This window comes from Cupressus sempervirens, chromosome 9 (genome assembly GCF_028749045.1).
Source record: "Cupressus sempervirens isolate cs-2001-9-10 chromosome 9, ASM2874904v1, whole genome shotgun sequence".
NCBI classification, from domain to species: Eukaryota; Viridiplantae; Streptophyta; class Pinopsida; order Cupressales; family Cupressaceae; genus Cupressus; species Cupressus sempervirens.
This window is the reverse complement of record NC_143126.1, coordinates 654,182,522-654,199,321: the sequence shown is the minus strand read 5'-3', so window position 1 is coordinate 654,199,321 and position 16,800 is coordinate 654,182,522. Positions and strand designations below refer to the sequence as shown.

At 36.3% G+C, this 16,800-nt stretch overlaps 1 protein-coding gene across 1 annotated transcript in view; it reads right to left on the bottom strand.

Moving 5' to 3' along the window:
- Nucleotides 1-16,086, bottom strand: part of LOC149540429 (Nucleoporin, Nup133/Nup155-like protein) — a 161,227-nt gene extending 145,141 nt beyond the window's left edge. Inside the window, exons 1-3 of the mRNA XM_089801538.1 lie at nucleotides 15,560-16,086; nucleotides 4,077-4,210; nucleotides 2,147-3,970 (exon numbers count right to left, since the gene is read on the bottom strand). Of these exons, the coding sequence (XP_089657664.1) occupies nucleotides 2,147-3,970; nucleotides 4,077-4,210; nucleotides 15,560-15,717 (2,116 nt within the window). The 5' untranslated portion in view covers nucleotides 15,718-16,086. The remainder of the gene's footprint in view (nucleotides 1-2,146; nucleotides 3,971-4,076; nucleotides 4,211-15,559) is intronic.
- Between the last annotated feature and the right edge of the window lie 714 nt (nucleotides 16,087-16,800).

The window sequence follows — 16,800 nt, the reverse complement described above, 5'->3', positions numbered from 1 at the left end:
CGGAAAGCGGAAGATCTACAATCCTATTAAAGTGTCTCCATTTCCCCCCTAAACAAATGGATCCTAGACTAAAAGATCCAGTAGGTAGTGTGTTAAGCGTGTTTTGTTTTGTTCAAAAACAATCAAGGAAATTGACCAATTGAAAATAATAATTTTGGCTTGTTATCACTAACCATGTTCTTGATTTAAAGTCAAATTTAAGATTACAAGTGCTTAACCATTGTTGTTGTTGGAAATTTGTTCAGTGCTCCCCTCGGGATTCGTGACAAGGGCTTAATCACCTCCTCTGTATTATAAGTTGAGTGGTTGTATCGAGCATAGATAGATCGGTCTTTTGGTGCAACGGCAAGTCCACTCTAACAGTTGTTGTATGGTAGGTTAAATATGGCAGTAGTCAATGATGGTGAGAGTTAAAAGTCAAATGCAAAAACTGCTCACGACGGAGTAAGCACTGATTCAAAAGTTGTCAAATGAAGATGATAATTTGCTAGTCCAGTTTCAAGTCATGATGGTAGAATTTGAAGAACAAGTGCAAGATCAAGGTCAAGGCATCAAAAAGACGTCAAGGTTTCATGTACAAGCAAGTTCAAGGTAATGCCAATAAGAAGACTTCGAAGATGGAGAAGTGGAATTAAAACAAAGATTGCTAGATAATAATGCTGATGTGATGCATATCCTTTTCCAACCAAAGTTCTAGTTGCACGTGTCCAAAATTGCCCAATCACATTATGCCAACTATACATGTGGAGTCTACACCATGTCTCTACATAATATTTTCTCATTGGCTTTCAAAAGCATTTTAATTTTCTTATTGGCCCACAAGATGGTGCATTTGTGTAATTGAATGAGCATTTAATAATTTTACTAGTTAGGTAGGTTAGGGCATTGTTGGCATAAACTTGGCCCTTCATTGTAATTGAACAACTATATTAGGCCAAGACCTTCACAATTGTAACTCATTAGAGATTAGATTAGTTTTAGAGTAGAGTAAGGAGAGATTGATTGAAATTGTTGTCATAATGTTATTGAAGTAATTGCTCATTCATTGTTGGTCTTCATGGTGGACAACTTGTGTTGTTTTGGAGTATTGCATAGTTTCTACATTTTCTCACTTCAGTAGGATTTTATTTCACATTGGTTAAAGATAGTGTTTAGTTGAATGGAAGATATTTTGGATGCATCTTTGATGAACTCATGTAGACCAAACCACTAGTTACTTGTTGATGGATGGACTAGGCCCAAATTGATGGTGGATTTGGTGTTCTGAAGTGTATGCATAGGTGTTCCAAGCATTGGCTTGAAGAGAACAAACCAATTTGAAGGAGTTCCTTTGTAGAAGAGGGCTAACTCCCAAATTAGGCGTATTTGACCCATGTTGAGTAAGGATCTCTAAAGGTGAGACCCAAAACCCTTTCTGTGGTATGTTGTCTATGGGCGAAAAGGGTATTCAGAACTGCATTCGGTTTGCCAACTTGTTTGGCAGTTTAAAGAGTTGATGGGTAAAAATCTCCGAAGTAGGGCTAGTAGCAAACTAGGCCTCTACAAAGCATTTGTCAATAAGGTTTTGAGTGCAAACAAACTGATGGTTGTTTGCGGTTTAGATGGCTCCCTTGAAGCAAGAGAAGGAAGGGGACCATGTCTAGTACATTCTCTGCAACTGGGTAGTGAGTTAACCTCATGTACTAGGATTAGGCCTAATTATAGTGACATCAAAATAAGGTTTTGATGTGAGAAGTTGCATCTATTGAGATGTCTCTATCGTTGATGTCAAGGGGTTGTTTGAATTGAGATTGTACACTAAGGTAGTGGTTATCTGCAGTCCTTGTAAGTGCCTAGAAGGTTGTATGGTTGTGGACTGTGGTGAGACACCTAGTTTCCCTTGTGGCTCTGCATCACAAAGTAGAACAAGTCAATAAGAAAAACTAAATAACAGTCTAAAATGATTGTCAATCAGAAATATGCCTGTCAATATAACAGAAAAATGGTCAGAATATTTCAACATTTCAGAATTGGCAGTATGTCTCCTGCTTCTATTCAAAAGAAATACAAAAGAACGTATTAAATGCCCATTAGTACTTGCATGTGCTATCAGCATATCAGAATAATAGCAAGAACACTTCAAGCATTTAGTATTGTAAGTGCATACTCTGCCTCTTTTGTAGTTCATTATGGCTGTTTGATGCAGCTAGAAACTGCAGAAACTGCTGATGACGGTGTTGCTTCTCTAATAGTTGGGAAGATATTGCAGCCATGACAACTATATTTGCCCCTCTGCTTGTTGTCCACTGTTTTGCAAGCGTGTCAACAATTGTTTTACTTGCACGGGTAAATACATTCATTTCCCCTTCCCTTTCAAATACTCCTGCTTGATGAAGCTTTTCAAATGCTCCTTCAGTTTCCCCAGACTTCAGAAAATTTTGGAATAGGTTCCCAACTAAAGCTTCTGTTTCCTCATCTTGAGCTGTACGATAGCTGATTCCTCTTGGTATTTCTCTTTCTCTGCTATCTTGGATTTCCAATGCTTCTGAACCTTGCCTTCGAAGAGTGAAATCTCCTCCGTATGCTAGACTCTTCCTTTCTCCATCTGCAGCTTCTTTGTTGGAGCTTCCCTTCCGGGACAAGCTTCGCTCCGGCGGTTCAACACCACCAAGCACAACAGCTTTTTCAGGGATGGCCCACAAACCAGCCTTCTCTGTAAGAACTACCCATGAGCCTTCCTCACCATCCTCTACGGTAGGAATAATTGATGCATCTAAAACCTTTCCTGCATCCCATGGCAAATCAAACTGATACAGTCGCATGGCTTGATTCCAATAGCGAGCAACTGTTGCTGTTCCATCCCCAGATAATATCATTGCAGATCCTGCTGGCTTGCCTCCTACCCGTAAACGCATCGAAAAGAGGAAATCTTCTGTTTCTACACGTGCCTTGGGGAGAATCACTTGAACTGGAGCTTTTCTTTCCAAAACTTTTTCAGAAGTCAACTCGGTGCCTTCGCCCATCTTTTGTCCAGATGACTTATAATGCAATGTCAGAAGAGAGTATTGTGTGTAACTTGAACTACTTATTCTGTCCTTGCAAAATGATGCAACAAGGACGGTAATCTCCTTTCCACCATCGTTCACCTGCATGTCTAACAGCCAAACACGCTTCTGTCCAGCCAAGTCTTTCTTAATTTCTGCATCTCCTGTGCTGAGAATTTCATAGGACCAAAGTTTTGAAATATCTCCCCTAGGCCTAAGCTCAACATTCCAGCACTGAATTTCATGGTCTGTCAAAAGAAAGAATTCTGCCCTTTGGTCCTTAGAAACAATACCAGGCCATCTCCAAATTATAGAACGGGTATATGTCATCTTTGCTTCTCCATCAAGTCTAACTCGTTGGCAACTGATAGAAGTGGAATTACACTCAATACGCCACAATTCAGAATTTGACTGGCATGCTATGGCAATGCACTCATATGAAGTAGATCCAGGAATCGGAGAACCAACCATGGAGTTTACTATAGTGGTGTCAGAGCTGCTAATGGTATCAGACCATCGAGTTTTCAACCCATGACTGCTAGCAACTCTTGCATCAAGCGGCATATTTCCACCATCAGGCCCATTCTCCATCAAAAGGCCCACAACTGGGTTGTTATTATTGGCTGTAAATATATCAGGCCAGTACGCAAGTGCTAAGCTTTTCTGACTGCACATAAGAATACCTACAGATTGGCTATGTTTTACACCACTCTCTGTGTTTGCATGCATCCCTTCATCCCACTGAATCACTGAAACTATCCAACTGTTACCATGTTTAGCATTGGTCTCATCTTCTTCCAATGAACAAAATTCTGAAGGGACCTCAAGGCAAACACATCTCTGAGGAGCATTGCCAGACAAATAACCCCATATAAATGCCTGCCTTCCAAAGAACATCCAGCATATCCCTGTCCTCCTGTCCATACCACCAGAGAACCCTGATTTATCTGAAAAATATTATGGTGTCAACATGTATTCTCAGTTAGAAATAGCAAAAGTAAACAAAACACACATACAAAATAAATGTTACCTATTTATTAAATTTATTAGTACCTGTTGTGCCTGGTGCAAGAGTTTTCAGCCATTCTGCTTGTGCATTTCGAACCTGCTGAGGAAACTCGCCTACAAACACAGGTTGCGTATGATCTGCTCCAGAAGCTCCATCTGTTTTCTTCACTGATGGAGTTCTGAAATTCAAAACAAGTCCGCAGTAAGTTCTCACAACAGCCAAAAGGTACATCAAACAACATACATAAAGGGCTTCAAAATTTGTATTCATATTATAATTTAAGTTATTTCCCATTCATTACAAGTGTAATATCACAGACACCTTCAACATCGACATGAATAAACAATGGTTTCAGAAAAGCATGTACTTAAACAAATGAAAAGGCAGTGGTTGATAAGACAAATTGCTATATTCTATGAAGCAAACACAAACGAAGCATTGAAAACAAAGATGCATACTTCAATGTACCTTGAAGATGCATTACCAGAGCTTTGCTTGAGTTGAAGCTACAGTTAAAACCAGAGACAGCAAGGCACATTAGAAACATACTACATATATTATCATGGCCGATGGGACAGATGGAATGCCATTCCCAACCACTAAGCATGGGATAGTAGGGAAGGAATCTCCAGGGAAAACGTGTAGAAACACCCCCTGATATTCCCCTGGTCAGTGACACGTGATGTTTCCACTGGGAAGGGCAGAATGGCATGCACGTCTTAACATCTCAATCATCAAAAAGGGAGTATGACAAAGCAAACATACTCACTTTCTGCAATGACAAGTCTGTAAAGAATCAAAGACTTTCATTACATTCAACATTATAGAAGTATTAAAAAATTAATAACTTGACTACAAAGATGCCTCCCATATTAATCAATGCATATCAGCAAACGAGGGCATTCAAAAGTAACTACACTCCATCCACATCATCTTATAGCTAATTAGCGAGCTATTTGTTTGCCTACATCTTCCATCCAGAAAATAAGCTAATATCAGTTCCAAATATTGCTTGAGAAATATTTAGAAATGCAACTAATAACCAAATTTTCAAAGCCATTACAATCTGAAAATGGCCATTACAACCTCCTCTTTCAATGATGCTACCAAGAAGAGACTTTTGCTGGCCAAACAAGTCACCCCTTACATCTATGGGGTCCCAGATATTCGCAAGGCTGGCATCCCTTTGAGACCCATTGTGGACATTGTAGGCTCACCCACTTACCTTTTAGTTGCACATCTTGCTAAGTTAATCTCACCCGTAGTGGGCAATTATGACTCCTTTGTCAAGGATTCGACCCACTTTGCTCAATTTATTAGAGACACCAATGTGGAGGTTAATGACATCTTGATGAGTTTTGATGTAGCGCCTAGTCCCAAAGCAGTTGAAATCGTGAAGTGAAAAGTTGGTATTGAGATTGCTGATTTGGTTTGAGCTTTGCTTAAGGTCCAATTTCTTTTCCTTCCAAGGGGTCATATATGAGCAAGTAGATGGGGTTGACACTGGCTCCCTACTTTCCCCTCCCATAGCTAACCTTTATATCAAGTACTTTGAGGAGTTGACCCTTTGATCTTTCCCCCTTAAGCCAAGATGGTGGAAGCGATATGTTGATGATACCCATGCATGTTGACCCCACAAGTCAGAAAAACTTGAAGTGTTTTACAAACACATCAAAAACATTGCTCCTACAATATCCTTCACCAAAGAGCTTGAGTGAGACAACCAATTGGCTTTCTTGGATGTTATACTCATCAAGAAACATAATGGCTCTCTTGGCCGTTGTGTGTTTCAGAAGGCCAGCCATACCGACTTGTACATTCCCTCCTCATTTCACCACCATCCGTGCCAAAAAGTTGATATCCTCAAGACCCTTGCCTTGAGAGCCCATAGAATCTACGAGATGAGAACTTGGACATTGAGATTGTCCATCTTCGTCGAGTATTCAAGATGAATGGGTACTCTTAAAGGCAAATTTCTAGGGCCCTCAACCAGGCCAAATCCTTCTTTATTTCCCTCCCCAATCTCAAACCATTCCCACCTTTGCTTCTTTAGTATGCTTTGCTTCCTTTTGTGGATGGTATTTCTCAAAAAATCTCCAAAATCTTAAGCAAAAAAGTTTTACGAGTCACTTTCAAACCCCTTTGTAGGATAAAAATCGGGCCCACTTCTCAAAGACCCCAAAGATGTATTTTTGTAGTCTAAGAGTCTATAAGGTGGTTTGCTCTTGTAGCACACCCTATATAGGCAAAACTAGTTGCTCTTTTAACACTCATATCAAAGTGCACATTGCCAACATTAGGCATGAAAGGGTCCACAAGTCAGCCCTGATCAAGCACTCTTCTACTACAATACATCATATTTTTTTTGGAAAACATGCAAATCTTATTCAAGAAGGATAACCATTTCATGAGGAAGCTCAAGGAAGCTACAAAAATTCACAGTTAATCCATCAACCTCACTTAAGACCGTGGAGGTTAATTGAGTCTTTCTTGGCTTCTTCTATTATCCACTTTTGGTAACTGTTGGCATCCTTAACCTTGGCTCCTTTCCTCTTCTTCTCTTTTCCTTCATCCTTGTCCTTCATCTTGGTTCCCCTCTCTTGAATTGTGTTCCTTTCTCTCTCTTCCTCTCCTTTGTTATCCTAAGTACCCCTCACCCCCTCCCCCCTCTGGTTTCTCTCTTCTCCCTCCCCTTGGTTGCGTTTTGCTTCCCCTTCTACCCTTTCTCTCAATTTTTTGTTTCCTCTCTGCTTTTTGTTGTCCTTTCTCTACTTTGTTTATGTAATTGCTTTTGTTTTTATTTTATATTTAGAAAAAATATAACAAAACATATTTCTACATAGTTTGTGTTGTTATGTTGTTCCTTTTTAATCACTTTTTAATTCGCATTATTTCATAGGATCTCTCAAATATATATACATGTGTGTGTTTATATATGTGTGTTTGTGTATATATATTTATAAATGTATGTATGTATATATATATATTCTTTAATATTATTTATCAATATATATGTGCTTCATAAAATATTTTTTATATATAGATAAATTTTGCTTTAATTATTGTTTATATATATATATAAAATAAGGCAAGAGCCTACAACACAACGATAAATTACAAGCCTCTTATCTGGGAGGTCTAGTGTGTTCGACTCTACTCGACCTTAATAAACAATACTAATAATTAATCATAACACAAAATAATAATTATTCTTGGCTTCGGCCTCTTACTGCTCAAAAATATATATACTTATATATTAAATGTTTACTATAAATAATTTTCTTTCTTTTGCTTATATATCATTGATATATATAATTGCTTCATTTTGTAAATATATATTCTCGTGCTTGTGTCTCTTAGAATAATATTTTAACATTAAAAGTAAAAAGCAACAACATGACAAAACAACCTTTGTATATAGTTAAGTTTGTTATGTTGGCTATTTTTTACTTTTTACATGTTTTCAGTATATAGTCATTTATATTATAATTACTTTTTGCTTTTATTATTTTTTAGGTTTTTGTTTGCTTTTTATGTTTTTGTATTTATTTGCTTGACTTTTATTTATTTTATTTTGTTATACTTTATTTTCTCTATCTTCAATTTTTGTTTTCTTCTTCTTTTTTCCTTCTTGTTTTGTGTGCTCCCTCTCCTCCCACTTCTTTTTATCTCGAGTTGGCTCCAGTATGCTACTTACATCTCTGTTATGTTGCACTCTCTATCATCCTGATGATGGATTACGAAGTGTGATCCAAAATGTTAATGTGATTACATCAACACAATCAAATCCATTAATTGTTACTTGAATGTCTAATGGATTGTGGAAATATAATTACATTAACAGTATCAACTTATCATAACCAGTAACCCACTTCCTCTTCTTCTACCCTTTATACGTCTCTAGCACAACTCAAGACAACTTCCTCATACTTATTATCCAAAGCACATTTCAACCACCTCAATTTTACCCTAGCCCTAGTTCTAAGTTTGGCATTAAATTTATCACATATTTTTTTATAATATATCATTGAAGAATACTCATCCTGTGTGTTTATATGCAATATCATATTAATACAAAAGATTTATTTATTTTTGAGATTTTTACATATTCTTTGTAGTCAAAGAAGATTTTCTAGGTAAAGTTGAGATCTTTTTATTGAATATTACACTTGTGTTACTTCCTGGAGTTTTCTACTTGTAATATTGCACAGTTATGAAACAATGTGCATTGAGAGAACTTACTCTCATTGTGAACCTCGTGAGCTATAGCACTCTTGAGCTTTGATGATGGAGATTAGTCCTAGACTCCTATGTATTAGTATTATGTCTGAGGTCAAACTTGAACATTACTAGTTATCGTTGTTGTTCCTCATTGTTTGTTAGATTTGACAACAAAATGTACTTTTGGAAACCTTCAAGAGTATATCCCTCACTTGAATACACACAATACATTCAAATGAATATGGTCTAGGTTTTTAATGTTGGGTCCCTTAGAGTATCAATCTCATTGATGTCATTAAAATTCCTTCATTCATTCATTCATCATATTAATATTTAAATTTGTCTTATATTTTTAAAAGCTTTCCCTTGTCATCGCTTAAAAATGGCCTTATAAAAAAACTTGTTCCAGAACTTAATCTCTCCTGCCCCACTTTTTCTTGTTCTAGAAGCTTGTGGGAGTAAAGATTTTGAGTGTCTTTAATGTTCAATCTCTTCTATTGTTTCTTTTGTACTTGTGTGGGTATTTTGTTTTGTTTGCCATTTGCTATTGTAACATTGACCATATCGAATCGAGTTGAAAAGTATTTAATCCTAGTTTTGTAGGTGAGAATTAGGCCTAAAAACAATATTTATCAACAAAAACTGATATTAGTAATCTTACGTTACAATTTATTATAATAATATTCAAATCCATACATCAAAGCATCATTCAATAAATCATAGCATTTTTTAAACTTACCATATGGATCATAGCATATAACCCACAGCAAATCACATCATGAATTTCTTGGAAATCCTTACAAACCCACAATTGCCAAGGCTGGCTGTCCTTGAGTTGCCGAAAGTATGCAAGGTCGGTCACCCTTCCATCCCTCAATTCACCTTGTAGGCTCGCAATCCTTGATCAAGTCCAACAGCATTGAAGGCTGGTTGTCTTTCTTCTCATCTTTTGTCCAACTTGATAAAAGGTATGAAGGCAGCATCCTTTCATCTCTTGTGAACTTGGAAAGTTGTCCATCCCTTCTATTTGCAAGACACTCAACAAATATAAAATAGGATTTCTCAATGAGTTTGTGAAATTATTTCTATTTAAAAACCTCTTAGTGAATCAATAGATTTATTCTCAATGGCTGCAATAACTAAATTTTTGAAATCTATTTACTGATGCTCTGATTTTATATTCTGATTTTATTCCTCAATTGATTACCAATTGCTTTTTGATGCCTTCTACAGATGAAATGCCTCCCTTTTTATAACTTCAGATGGGGGATTATAGGGGTGGCCGGAAGAGGGGGGAGAGGAAGTCACAACTTTTCATTGACATCATAACCTTTGCAAGGGATATGTACCCTCATTATTGATTGCTGCTTTTCAATGTCTTTAAATAATTATTAATTGTTGATAATTATTCCATTTAATCTAGTCACCCTTCTTGAATAAATTGCACTACTTTGTTGAATGTGGTCAGCCTCCCATTTAATTATCACCAAAACTCAATAGTAATAAAGGCTGCAATTTTACGTCTAAACAATTGCTAGTTGTTGTGATTTATGGGCAAAGGCATGACCGCAGGTTTAAATAGTATGATCAAATATTTATGCTTCTTCACAAGTGCATTATCCACAAGAAACACTTTCCGCTTAACCAAATATGTTGGAATAACCATATTCCTTAATTTATTTTCTCTCATATCAATGATGGCCTTAGTTTAATTTTTCGTCATCATCAAGTGGGGTAACTCTGGACATGGTGTAATATGTTGAGCTAGAACCTATGTGGGGTGAGAATATGTGGAAGGAATTATGAATTTGACTTTTTGGTTGATAACTCCAATTAATAGGCAACTTCGCCAATACTTATAATCTTATATGGCCCATAGAATCATGGCTTGCATTTCCCAACTTCACTTTCCTTTATACAAAGAAAATTTGTAAGGTTGCATGATCGTTTATAAGGTTGCACAAGAAGATTGAGTAAAACCTGAGTTTTCTTGGCAATTTCCATGTTTTGTTGTGTATGGACTCACTTTATTGGTCCCATTGAATGGTTGATATGGTTGTGTAGAGGAATGAATTAACTTCGGTTCCCTTTTAGGTTGAGGTCGTGAAGTTAACTTTGCAAGAAGATCCAAGCACTTTTCTATAACCAATTAGGAAACCCTTATTATCCTATGATTTGACGGTATTCATGTGATTTAGGGTGCTTTCCACCATAGAATAACTATGGCCCTTAGTGGAAAGTGAGGCCTAAGAATGTATTATAAGATTCGTGGTATTATAGGCCAAGAGAACAAGGGGTTAAGGAGAAATTGGAAGCCCTAACTACATCCCTATGTGATTGGCTAATGAAAACATGCAAACAATGCTAACACTTAGGGAAAGGCTTGCCTTGGTCACAATTTGAGGGTGGATTTGGTGGTTTGGCATAGAGGTAGAGGTGTTCCAAAGGTTGGATTATGGAAAGAACCAAAACAAGCATAACTGCTTTGGAAAAGAGATGTAATATAGTCCTATAGGTCTACCCCAAATAGGTATAATTTGGAGGGCAAGCTATTTGTTGGAGAGCCAAACTTTTATTATGTTGTCATGGGCACAAAAGGGCACAAAAGGGCATCCAAAACCATGTTTAGGTTGTCCAAGTGTTTAGAAGAATTTAAAGTTGTGAGGGGAAAATCCAAGAAGTAGATATTACGAAGTAATTGGTAAAATACTTGCTTAATATTAATAGTGACCGGGAGGTCAATATATACAAAAGAATAAAACGTTGTTTCCTTAAGAAACGATCTTAAAGAATAGAAACATTCTATTCTAGCTAAAAGAAAGCTAACAAATAACTACAAGCTAACTAATATTAGAAACTATCTAATATTTACAATGGATTACAAATAGACAACCATTAACTAATAATAGAAGCTTATCTATTATCATAATACCCTCCCTTGATGGTAAATCTATCCACAACACCAAGTTGTCCTCTAAATTTAACAAACTTATCAAGACCAAGGAGGCTTGCTGAGAATGTTTGCAATCTGATCCGTGGTAGGAACATACTGCAAGTCTACTGTCCAGCCTTCAACCAGCTATCATATGTAGCGACAACGAACATCCACATGCTTGGTTCGTTCATAGAAGACTAGATTTCGCATTAACTTGTGGCAATAGTTGCATTGAATGATCTTCTTCTAGGAGTCGTCTGAGGCTGGAGCAGAAGACTTATACTGAGAATATTGTTGAGACTCGCCTTTATCCTTCTAAAAGGATTTAGCAGCAAAGGCTTGCTCTGTAGGGGTTGATCTGGAACTTCTACCGATCTATTGTTTCCACAATCTTGCTGAAGCAGAAGTGTGCAGAGATCTGTGAACTTCAGATTAACACCAAAAGTCGTGATGTTGAATCTCGATAAAATGCTTGTAGGACTTGGGTAAACTCCAAAGAGTGATAAACACAATGTCATCTTCCTCTCTTGTGACCAATGGCAAGCAACTGATCATGAATTTCATGAATCCTATTCAGGTGAGCTTGGAGCGATGTTCTTCAAAAAGAAAGCTTTGCTTTTGTCAAAAGTCTCATGAAGATTCTTGAGATGTGCCCATATCTCAGCAATTGTCTTGCCGAACGGAATCTATGAGAGTTGATCATTAGCTACAGATAATTTGAGAAGCATCACCGCTTCCCGATTATTCAGATCCCATGTATCCTAATCAGTACCATGGGAATCGAATGCTGTGTAACACCCAAAACAATCTAATCAATATTCCGATAGTAAAAAATTGCTATTATATGTTGCTTCCAAGTGCCATAATTCCAACCATTGAATTTTGAATTGCTCTCGAGCAAAACATTAGTCAAAGATGCCATAAGCACATTTTTTATGAAAAGGAGTTAAAATCTGTGAAGGCACGTACTTCAAGGCTTAAAAAATGGAAGACCCAAAAAAATTGAAGGGGTGCCCAAAAGAGAGCTCGAAAAATCCATAACGAATATGTTGTCGATTTTTGGATCCGCTGGCTCAAATATCGAGGCATGCAAAAAAACAAACAACCCAATTGAGATCTCAAAAAAACCCACCAAGTATATATAAAAATAAAATTGATATGGTACAGAAAATTAGGGTTTTGAACAAAAACAGCCCTGCTGCAAAAAAAAACCACAAAAAATGGCAAAAATGTATAGAAAAAATAAACGACAGTTGCAGAAAAATGGTCATAAGAAGTAGATATCACAAAAAATAACTTCAAAAAATATTGCTCTGATAACTTCAAACAAAAAATTATAGTATTTTTCGGAAGAATTCAAATAATTGGCTCTAATACCATATTACGAAGTAATTGATAAAATACTTGCTTAATATTAATAGAGACCAAGAGGTCAATATATACAAAAGAATAAAATGATGTTTCCTTAGAAAACGATCGTAAAGAATAACATTCTATTCTAGCGAAAAGAAAGCTAACAAATAACTCCAGACTAACTAATATTAGAAACATTCTAATATGTATAATAGATTACAAATAGATAACCATTAACTAATAATAGAAGCTTATCTATTGTCGTAATAGTAGACCTAATTAATTGGTCATTAGGCCTAATTAGTCCTATCACACCATCTTGTGTAGACAGCAAGGTAAGGGACTTGGAACCTATTGGATTAAGGTCTCTATGCCTTAGGGAAGAGAAAGTGTGACCAACACATGCTTAGGAAGGTTGAAGGGTATTTGTCCTACTTGGGTGAAAAATGATCACTAAGGAAACAAGTGGAACCTTAATGTGAAGGTGGGAATGAAGAGTTGACAGCTTTATTTTCTTGTCAAGGGCATTAGGGGCATCTTAGGAATCACAAGAGACTATAGGAGATTGGGTTAGGAAAGGATTGGAGTGATGGGGGGAATTAGACAAACATTGTCTGAACAAAGAGAAGGTGTCACTAGATTGCTCTTGTAGTCTCTATGCATCACAATGCCTGCCAATATGCTTTTGACATTTAAGAAGACTCTTCTCCTAAACCTTCTTGAATTATCTTAGATCAATCTTTTGAGACCTCTCATAAATGGCAAAGTGAAGGCACTTTCTCTTGACTTCCGATTAGGTTTGCAAAGTATTTGATCACTTGCTGATATCCTTTCTAGCATTATGGTGCTTCAAGCATGCAAGGCCATATTCTTGACTCGTAACATATTTTCCATTCACTCTTTCTTATTTTAATCTTCTCCTTCAATTGTAATTCTTATACTATGAGATGTGCTAGACAAGTCTTTGATTTTGAATTATCTATCACCAAAAAACTGTTCAAGTACCGACATGCATGCTTGAAACCATAGGACATCTGAAGAGCTGATGCTTTTACATGAAGTAATCAAATAGTTGAGCATATCCTTCTATAACTGCCACAAACTGATGCGAGAAATGCTGCTGTCCAATGTAAGTTCAATAACAAACATAGTAAACTACCTCATCAAATTCACTCATATAACTACTGATATAACAGCTGACATCTTGCCTTAAAATGATTTAAAATCTGCTGAAACAGTGACGAAAATACATTGAAGTAACTTTTATTGATTTTGGTCGTTTATTATTAAAAAAAAAGTGTTTTAACGGCCCCCCATCCTTTAGGCAGTCAGTGGACATCATTGAAATCCCTAGCTGTATTGGGGATGCTCAGAAGTTCCCCGAAAACCCATGTTTCCAGGACATATCTGCGATTGGTGCATCAATTCTTTTAATCAGGGAAGGTGAGGAAGGTTTTCAAGGAGTCCTTGAATCCACAAAATGTCCCCAGTACAGGTCCAGGGTGAAAAATCCCAAGGATGCATCCCCAGAGAATAAAGCAAAATACTGAAGATGCTGAACAACAATATTATATATTTCATCGTGCAAAAATGTCACCTCTACTAAATAACAGCTTTAGAGTACATATGTATCAATCCATCATCATGATTCATTATTTCTAAAAAAAAGAAAAAATTCTACTGAATTTGAAAAGTACAAATCCAAATTATTTTATAAACCCCTAAAGGAAATTGGCTTACAAATGTGCTGTCTTGTGTCTACTCAATCTCAATTCTAAAACAAAACCTGAAGGAAGAAATTGTAAAGGAACAACTGCCAAAATATCGTCGCACTCCTTATAGAAAAGGACTGTCCTAAGATACACTATTTTCAAGGTTGCACTGGTAGTGCCCAATAATGAGACTTAAAAAAATGAAATCATACAGGAGAGAATATTTCTACTTACGATACAGTTCATTCTTGGTTTTCGAAGAGAGCAAACCATAACTACTTTAGAAACCACTGAACAAAAATGCCATACATATTCACCGTCTCTGGCATACTCAATCTCTATAAGAAAATACTATCTGAAAGAGGAAATTGTAAACAAAAAAGAAGAGGCCTAAAATGTAAAATTATAATCAAGCTCGTCACAGAATATTTTTCTACTAGGGTGTTTATTTCAAGCTAACACATTAGAAGAATTCCATTGCAAGAATGCAAAGTGCAACCAGCAATGACCCCCTCAAATACAATAACCTACATGCATTCCACGACAACCTCTCTTGAAATCACGAATCTATAAAAAGAACTATAGAATTGTTATGAATGTCTGCTAGAATGAAAGACATGTAGACAAGATAATCAAGTACAAAATCAAAAGTGGCAGGCAATTCTGTTGAAAACAGTAACAGATCTAAAAAGGGACCAAGGGGTGAAAGGGCTGTCAATTTGGAAAGGACAATCCACTGATAAGAACTGCTCCTGAGCTACATTAGGGTAACAGTGAAGAGTAAGAGGTAATACGTTCAACAAGACTTGGTTGCCCTCAAGAACCAGGCAACGGAAAGGATACGGTTGATTATCTCCTTTGCATTTTCATGATCAAGTTGACACTCCTCGTATTTCAATTCCTCTTATTCATGTCAAAACTGCCCTCTGGCTTGGGAATCTCTACATAGATCTTTTCTTAAGAATGCGCTCCCAGCTTAGACTACAATACAATAAAGGCGACACATAACACCTAACTAATAAATGCCCTATGAAAAAGGAATAACCCAAAGTGCATTCGAAACACAGCTCATTTTTTAAGTTTTTAATCAAAAGAATACAAATTGAACTTGTGTACAAAATTTGGCAGCCAAATGTGTAAAGATCTTTCGCAACAACATTTCGAACTGCAATCCGTTCTAAACAATCATCCAATCTAAATTATGAACGCTGAAATCGAAAACTCGTAATTTATATTCAAATTTCCACATCACGCTTAAGATTTTTCAAACCAAAAATTGAAAATTATGCAGAAAAAGAAAACAAACCTGACGATGGTAGAAAGACGAGAAGTCCAAGGAGCGGGTGTGCCGGTGGAGGGCCTCCCTGGCATTGTCGTGGACGCAGGCGTCGACGGAGTGCGCGTACCTCCATAGTTCTCACTCCGACGCCCGGCGCTCGATTTCCTCGGAGCCGGTGAAAACATGGCTCAGACTGTCAAATTTCTTCAAAATCAGGCTCTCTGTTTCACTGCATTTACAAGCCCGGGGTTTCAACAACTGAGGGAAAAACCCTGGAAAAAAACAGGAAAATAAATGGAATGAATATATTTTGCAGAAAATAGTCTGCTTTAGCGAGGGCTTTAAAGACGATTTAAAAGTCTTTTTGCCGTTGGGGTTTTGGGGTTTGAAATTCAAAATCTTCGACTGTCGGAAACAGAGGTCGGTGTTTTCTGCAGGTTTTTAACGAGTAATTGACGCGCCAAATTGGATTCTATTTCTTCTCTCAAACGCTCTCAAACGAAAGAGTTTAATTATGTTGTGGGGGCGCTGGTATTTTGTCTAGTTGATCATATAAGTTGGTTTTTGGTCTTGTACGCTTTTAACAATTTGATTGATAAGAGACTAGTTTTTTCCATTCGTTACTCATCATAAATTCATAAAGTCTTAATTAATAAGAGATTTTTATTTTTTCTGCCATGCCCAAAAAATGAAGGCAAAAACACAAAAAAAAATAATAATAATTTAATAATAATAATAATAAGGTGCACTAAAGTTTTAGAGTTGAATTCACAAGTGCAAGAATTAGGTTACTACATTTCATCTTGAATTTATAATCGTGAGAAGGAATACATTGCTAACTTGTTATTAAATTGGTATCCGCATTAGATTCATTATTACATTAATATTACAACAATGTATCAAAATTACTCTAATATCTATCGATGGAGTATAAGTACAACTATTGCATAGCCTAGACATCACAGAACTAAATTTCTATGATATCATGAATTAATTGTCTAACTACAAACAAACACGATTCTAAAACTAAATATAATTGAATTAATGATCTATTGGGAGACGCTAATAAAAAATATAGCTCAAAAAAATTGAGTTAACTAGAATCTCAACTAAAATTTACTAAGAAAATTTATAATTGCAACATATCCCTTAACTTTCTCTACCAATGAACACTTAGAGTTACGTGAATTAATCTTTTACTAACCATTAAATTTTAAATCTAAATTTATTAGATACAACATTTCTAAGGAAAATAACAATATAAATTA